The sequence below is a fragment of the Alligator sinensis genome, unplaced genomic scaffold (genome assembly GCF_000455745.1).
Source record: "Alligator sinensis unplaced genomic scaffold, ASM45574v1 scaffold1386_1, whole genome shotgun sequence".
NCBI lineage: Eukaryota > Metazoa > Chordata > Crocodylia > Alligatoridae > Alligator > Alligator sinensis.
This window is the reverse complement of record NW_005842806.1, coordinates 342,668-350,776: the sequence shown is the minus strand read 5'-3', so window position 1 is coordinate 350,776 and position 8,109 is coordinate 342,668. Positions and strand designations below refer to the sequence as shown.

General features: G+C 44.9%; 1 protein-coding gene across 1 annotated transcript in view; it reads right to left on the bottom strand.

Annotated features, from left to right (window-relative positions):
• LOC102371601 (TRPM8 channel-associated factor 2) overlaps positions 1-7,955 on the bottom strand; it is a 9,550-nt gene extending 1,595 nt beyond the window's left edge. The window contains exons 1-6 of the mRNA XM_006035139.2: positions 7,339-7,955; positions 4,690-5,684; positions 3,648-3,742; positions 1,978-2,191; positions 1,189-1,428; positions 234-571 (exon numbers count right to left, since the gene is read on the bottom strand). Coding sequence (XP_006035201.1) covers positions 234-571; positions 1,189-1,428; positions 1,978-2,191; positions 3,648-3,742; positions 4,690-5,684; positions 7,339-7,955 — 2,499 coding nt within the window. The remainder of the gene's footprint in view (positions 1-233; positions 572-1,188; positions 1,429-1,977; positions 2,192-3,647; positions 3,743-4,689; positions 5,685-7,338) is intronic.
• Positions 7,956-8,109: the final 154 nt, after the last annotated feature.

Here is an 8,109-nt window from a genome sequence, read left to right as displayed (position 1 = left end):
GCTGAATTCTTCTCTCCAGGCACTGAACAGGGCCACCCCACCTGAGTCTGAGCGATGCAGTGGTATCATAGACAGAGGGGCTATTGCTTGGAGGTTGGTATTCATCAGAGGAAGAGAGAAAACAGTTGTGTAGTAAGAGATGATGGAATGAAAAGGGAAAGATATATCTTCAAATGACCCACTCTCAGTCCCCTGTGCATGCTAGTTATGCAGTTAATTCAGGTGCATGTTACCTGCAGGTAGGTCTCCAGAGCAGTGAATGAATTCCAGCCCTTCAGCTGTGCTCCGTTGTTAATATAATTTTGAATCCTCTCTTCTCTCTTCTCTGGTTTAAGTGCCTCATGGGCCTTATCCCTTGGGATCCCCAGCACAGTCTCATGCACATAAACAGGCCAGAGATTGCAGGTGGCTTCAGTTGTGTGAGGGGGAAACTCCCATCCCTCCTGCTGCTGGTTGTGACCTAGCTCATGTATGGGTCCCCAAAAGCCTTTGGTTTTGATGGACTGCACATCTGTCATGCCTGTCACTGACTCCAAATGCACCATGACTGGGTAGCCAGCATGCATCCAACCTAAAGGGAAGGAAGCACATAAATACTGAGAGACCATCACCCTCAAGACACCTGTTGGGTCCTACTTTCTAAAGAGTGCTTAGACAATGAATTGTCTTATATCTGTAATTGTTTTCTAAGCTGCAAAAAGTAGTACTCTGCTGACACAAAACACATAGACTTCCTTCTTGCCAGTGTAACTCCAAGGTCACATTATCTATTGGGCCACCTGTCCCTCAGCTGAATTCCTCATCCCACCAGCAATATTCACAGCAACTAGCCTTGGCTCCATTATTCCCACCTTTACTCTCCACATCCTCACCCCCACAGCAGTAGCTACCACAGGGTACAAGTTATTTGTCATCCTACATGAGCCAGTCAGTCTCTCTTGCAAAAGTTGCTGTACTTTGTCCCACAGTCACCTGCATTTTGTCCCACAGTCACCTGCAGGTGATGTAAGTCCTATAGAGGAAAATCTTATTCACAGAAACAGGTCTTACTCATGTGACCCATCTCCCCAAGGCCATGAGACTGTTCAGGAGAACAACCATTTGCAGGATCTGATTATAATATTAATACACCATGGAACCTAGTAAGCCCAAAGAAAGGTAACATGTTATGAATATAATTTTCCTTGCCAGCAGATATTTGGACATCTGCCACAATCCTCTCCGGCCTTGGGAACGTGGCTGGTATGGCTGCCAGCTCAGCCACAGCTTTCATGCTCAGGTCCCAAATGGAGAGCAGAGTTTCCGGGTTTTGTATCTGGCGCACACTATCAGCAGGCACTGTCAGGATGACATTGTCCACGGCCAGCTCAGCCCAGGGAGCAGGGTAAAGGCGGATGGTTTCCTGCCAGTCAGAGGTGCTGGTTTCCCCTAGTTCAACATTACAGACAAGAAATAACTGACTTAATAAACTGCTTTGCTTTGCAATATAGAAAACACCACCACCCTAACCTTACCAGCAAAGCTCAGTAAATTTGAAGCTCATGTGGATAGAGCAGTCTGGTTTTTCAGGGAGGAGGCTGGGGAGGAGTGTTGATCACACCAACTGCTAGACTTGCAGGAAGCATATAGTGACCTATCTTGGTGACTGTTCATGACCAATGACTCTATGGATGTTGTCACAGTTTGAGCAAAAGATTGTTCAACCCAGAAACCTTTTTAGTACATTCAAATGAAGTGGTTTAGAATTTGTTGAGGAGACAGCAGTCAGACTAACTAGCTAGGACTCAAAGCCAGGAGCACAACACCTTCTTCAGTAAGTTCATGAGAGAGTCCTTAAAATAAATTACTGTACCATGGGTACTAAGATGTCTCTCATATAAGCAGTCAGTGTAAGATGTCAGGAAAACACAGTCCAGTCCATGAACAAGGAACTATTCCTTTACTTTCTTTGTCTCAAGAGGGACAGCAGCCACTTACCGAGCTTGAAGAAAGGAGCCTGCACAGCACCTTCTATTGTGACAGATATCTGACCAAGTGTGCACTTCCTTGGCACTAAGACATATATGAGGCCACCCCACAGAGTCGAGACTTTCATTCTTTCTGTCTCAACTTTAAATTTCATTATCACCACCGGAGGACGCTTTAGCTCATTGGTGTTGCTTAGGTTATCAGAGTGACAGCCAATTTGCACCTAGAGGAGGAATTAGGAGTCAGCTGATAGCAGTGGAGCGCTAACACATTTTGAACAGTTGCTCTGAATATATACCCCCGTCTGTTATAGATAACACACTTCAACTCCAGAAGGACAGACTATAGATTGTATAAAAACCCAGGTGGGCATCAACCCTTCAGACTGCCTCAGAGGAGGGTGACAGGGATTCAAGGACAAAATTGAGCCAAGTGCCTAAGCAGACTATCTAATTATGTTACCAGACTTCTCCTTCCATGGCACTGCTATGGGAGGGGGGACTTTCCCATTTAAACTATTTCCAGTGTGACTAGGACCCTAGCAACTTACACCAGTTTTAGCCAGCCATGCCCACTCACTAACATATTCGCACTGCTGCAGATGGGCAAAGCCACTGTTTGTATCAACCAGTCTTACCTTGGGCTTGAAATTGGGATGAAATTGCACCAATGCAATAACTGCAGAGTCTACCTTTTGCTGGCTAAGAACACAGAAATCTCTGGTGAAGACAAGAGCTAGGTTGGCACTCAACTCAAGGATCAGACAACACTCCAGTCCTTCTGTTGCTGTCTTTTTAAAAGGAGAAATAATCCTACCACACTATAGCATTATGTGTGTGGCCAGATGCATTGTGGGACTCGCACATTTCCCTCAAGAACTGACTACAGACCAATGTCAGAGGTAGGGTTTTAGATTATATGAAATCCAAAGTTATTCCAGAGTGGTAGTTCTCGTGACCTTATGGCAAAGTCAAATAACTCAAGAAGGAAAAAGAGAATAAGGGGAATTAGGATGAGGAGGCAGAAGATGGAAAAAGATGTTTCAAATGAAAAATTGGAAGGGGAAAGATAAAAAGTCTACCTGGCAGTGGAATCCAGCTGTTAAAATCTTTTCTATGCATAGAGGCACTGGGGTTGCTTCAGAAAAAGCAGCTTCAAGCGGGGGAAACAGTCACAGACAAAATGTCAGATCAACTTGGAAGTACCTAGAGCAGAGGCTTAAATCATAGATGATGTGGCAAGCCTGAACACCATGGGATACATGAGATACTAAATGCACAGTAGACTAATTCTACTACACATGAACATGTCACGGCAAGAGCTGTGCTAATTTGCTAATGTGCAATAGTATTAGTCTACTGTGCATTGGCATCACTTAAAAGGCATGCACCAGCACTACTGCACAGTAGCTCCAGTTCTGCACATTGATTTACTACCTGGTAATACAGGTATTAAACTTAATGTGTGGTAACTACAGTCCATTAATGAATGTATAGACATGCCCACTAAGGGTATAACTGTGAAGGAAAGAGGAAGGAGAGTAATCTGAGGAAATGAGGATTTTTATAGCACAAAGTCAGGAAGAACTGTCCGTGTGTCAAGCCTGAGAAAAGGCAAAGCAAACTTTGAGGAAATGAGAAATACTCTTCTGGCTGTAATGAGGAGCTGGCAATGGTTACCTTCAGGTTGGCTGTGATGGCAAAAGCAGGAAATACCAGAGTGGCTGTTTCTCCTGGTGGGATATAAAAGCCAGTACTTCTCCATGCTTCTGGACCTGTAAGAAGTCACAGCAGATGAACCAGTTTCAAAGCATATGATGCTAAGTCACATGACAATTACAGTTAACGCTGAGCAGCAGTTTCTATTCTAATTCCCTAATTTCATATGTCCTTATTTTTCTGACATTTTCACCCTTAAGGCTGAGACTTTCTAGCTTGGACTGTGGCTGAAGACATTTTTATTCTTTTTTCTTAGAGTCTTTGACCAAAATCCCTCCAGTTGCTTTTAGGTTATGGAAGAGTGAAAAGTAATATCATGGACCTTCAAATGCTGCCCTCAGCAATATCTGTGCAGCCCTTTTGCCTCCAGTGTGTTGCCGTAGTTGCAACACTTTGATTAGAACTTGAGCAGCAAATCTGTCAGTGCTGCATGAGTCAGAAAAGAATATAGGCCTTTCAAAATGGATACGTGATTTTGGGTGCCCAAGTTGAGACACCATCAAAGGACTTAAATTTTCTCAGGAACATATCCATTAAGCCAAGCAAAGTACACAGCTCCATCCAGTATGACAGTGGTGGTCAATTTTCTTGGCAAGCATGCCACAAATTCCGTTCAAAGTATGAGATAACACCACTCTAATAATCAGCCAGCTCCACTACCCAGTGTCATCAGATCCCATTGCTACCTGAACGTGCCAACATTACATTTGGAAACACCCGCCCTCATGGCTTCTGCAGGTCCAAAACCTTGCTGGCCAATCCCTAAGTACCATTCTAATCTCTGACCCCTTTCCAACTGCTGCCCCAACCTGCATTACCAGCACCAGGTATAACTTGGCATTTGGGGTTTATAGGCCAAAAACACCTGCTACCTGAGCCATTTGTGGCACACATGCCATGGGCTGGCCACCATTGCAGTAGGATCGGCAGCGGCAATTTGTTGAATTAGAAAAATGTAAACAAAAAAAACCAATGCAGAATTAAAACAGAAAATACCTCCTACCTTCATTGCTTCCATTAAGCTGAATAGTTACAGGAGGGGACACAGGCATTGCTGGAAGATTTTGACTTGGAACATGCACTAGCAATTGGAATTCAGGGAGGGCGTTGTAGAGCACTGTAGCTAAGCTTATTAAAACTGCTTCCACGGAGTTGGTTTTGATGGGGTTTTCTTTGCTGACATCAGGAAGGCTCGTAGCAGTGATTAGCTCGGCCAGCAACTTGTGAATGGAGGAGACAGACGGATTATCCTGAGCTGAGATCTTCAGAAATGCTGTTGAATCTTGCAGTAGTTCCTTCAGCCATGAAGAATATGGTGGTATTAGAGCCTGTTTTTTCTGAAGGTGTTGCTGAAACCAGAAGAGTGCCTGGCGGAAGTGGTAATATGAGGAAATGTTGTCAGGTTGGACAGCTGAGTATTTTGATGCCATGACATATTTCCCCAGGATCCCAAGCCCAAACTTGTGCAGGATTTTGTTGCCAGGATACCCAAACATAGTAACTTGATCAGAGTTCCTGCTAGCCCAGACCCAGGCCTGTCCCCCAATCAGCAGGCCACCACCTTCTGCAACAAACTCATGGATCTTCTCCGCCTCTCTAGCACTGTAGGCTGTGCAGCAGTACACGCTCAAGTTGTCTGTAAGGTCTGTTAGCTTGCATGGGATTGTCTTCTGATTTAGTGCAGCAAAAAGGTCCTGAAGTTCATCTCCAACGCCAACTAGGCCCCCCTTTCCTGCATCTAGCCAATAAATGGCATTCAGGATAAAAGTCCTCATTTCTGGGAGCTTCATATAGCTTTCGTGAGGGATTACCACAACGTGACCCCAGCCATAGTGAGCAGCTGCAAGTAATGACTGGTGGGAATAACTATCGAATCCAATAGGAAATGCTAAAGACCCATGCACCAGGAGAGGCGAGGGGACACTGCTGTTTCTGATGTCAAATTCAACCACTCCATTCAGAAGATCCTCCAAGTCTTTTTTAACATTTAATCCATGTCTTGAAAATGAAGAGAAACAATTAACACCAAGAACATTACATAAAGGATCAAAGTAGTACTTTGCCACATGCTACCATATTTTCTCATAAACAACTCACACCTTTTCCCAGAAAACAGCCTCTGGAAATTGGAATGTGCATGATAGGTAAGAAATATGGTAAGAGCAGTTTCCACCACTTCTGGGGCAAATGTGAAAGTAAAATCTACCCCCAGTTCACAGGAAGCAGAACAATAAGCAGGCTCAGCTCTCTAGCTGCTGCACCAGTCACTTACTATAAGGAAAGATTTGTTTTTCTTTATTTTGCCTTCTAAAACAAGGTACAGGTCTTATTCTCAGGCATATGTATGCTTGTATCCAAGAAAATACCGTACTTTCTGCAACAGTATAACTAACTTCTAGATCTCATCATTTCAGGATACTTACTTGTTTATCAGCATGGCTTTTGACAGAGCCTGTATTGGTGCAGCACTGGGACCCAGGAGGTGAACACTGCCATTCCTTGCCCCCACTCCCCACCAAACTCCTTGCCTGCCACTGAATTCAATGGCAGGGGAAAAGGTGGAGCAAGCAGTGGTGGCATTCACCCCTGGCTTCCAGACCTGTGCTAATGCAACAGCTCCAGCAGAAGTCACGCTATAAGTCAGTATGCTCAGACCACACAGCTGAAGTGGTGTTCAACCATACTTTCATAGATCTGTTCTTGGCTATATTTAAGTTACAAAAGCTATCAACCCTCATAAGAGTTAGGGTTACAGGGGTTTCTGAAGTGTTTGTATCTTCAAAGACACAAGTTCAAGGCTTGCACTGGACTCATGCTGAAGACTGATGACAGTCAACTGAGCTGTAGATGGGTATGTGGCCATTCAAGCTGGGGAGTCAAAGGCAGGTGGATGTGATGCTAGCTACAACACTCTTGAGTGCTAGAAGCTGGCATGTCTTGCTAACCCTAAAGACTGCTAGGCTTGGGGCATACTTTGACTAACTCTCACGGTTTCTGCAGCAATAATATTGCTACCTGTTCTTTCAGTCAAGCATCTTCCATCAGCTATAATTTACTCCAAGTAAAACTTTACTCTCAAAAGTAGCTACAAAAATACCACTTTTTACTCTGCAGATCTGCACCTTAAGCATATGCAGAGCCAGATTTCCTTAATGGTAATACCTTTTGTCAGCCCTACCAAGCCAAATTCTCCAAGAAAGAGAAGATAAAATCAATTTCCCCTTGTGCAATGTCCGAGCTGCTAGTTACCATGTGCTCCAAGGGAAGAGTGAACTTCTGCCTTTGTTTACTTTGTGCCTTCTGCCCCCACGAAGACCTTTTGGGGGTCGTTGAGGGCAAAATTTGGCCATGGGATGTTTCTTATTGGCCGCCATGTGTAAGAAGGAAAAGGCCCAGCTCAGCTCTCAAGTCTCGGGCTTATTTTGTGAGACTGTCTTGCCCCCTGTAAACTGAGCAGGCTGGCTCTGGAGTCACTAGGGTGTGATAAAGGATGTTAGTACAAAGTTACCTTCCAGAGAAGGACTGCACTGCATGGCAAGCAAAGGGTGTAGTTCTCTTGCTCCCTTCTCCATCTGCACTTACCCTTCCTTGATTTTGTGCTGTAGTTGGTCCCGAAAGAATAAATGTGGGTAAAATGATTAAAGATACTCACTGGGTGATCAGAGGAGTCTTTGGCATTTCTTTCAACACTGAGAAAGTCCCAAGTTCTCCCATATTGCCTGTGAAGTACACGCCAGCCACACTGGTCACCCGGTTCCCAGGGAATTTGAAGAGCACCTTGTCCACACCGTGTTGAGAAGCCCAGTGCCAGGCCTGGCCTCCGATGAGCAGGCCCCCACCTCTCTTCACAAACGGGACTAGAGCCTCTGCCTGGGTGTAGTCATAGGCATCTGTACAGTACACCCCGAAGGAGTCACTGAGCTCCACTCCAGCCTGTACTTTGGTGCCAGCCTGGAGCAGCAGCTCAGAGAGGGGATCCAAACTGTTATGGACACCAATCAGCACTCCTGGGGAGGATCTGAGCCAATTCACAGCATTTTGAAGGAACTGGGAAAACCTGGGATTCCCTAGGTATCCCTCATGAGAGATGACGACCAGCCGCCCTTTTCCATACTGGGATGCTGCAATCAGCACTTGGCCATTATCACTCACCACAACTGGGAAAGCTTTGTCTCCAGTGATCAGAAGCTCACAGGGCTGACAATCTTCGGTGAAGTTGAATGAATCAATGCCTTTCACCAGTGAGTTATAGGCAGCTTTGGAATCCATTTGGAAGATCCCTGTTTACTGAGGGTACTGGAAGAGAAAGAGATTCTGGACCTTTTAACCTAAAAGCCATAATTTAAACATCTCATTAATATCTCCTGTCCTCCAAACATTAATGATCTTACCAAAGTTGTTGTTCAACAGTCGCAGGAAATGC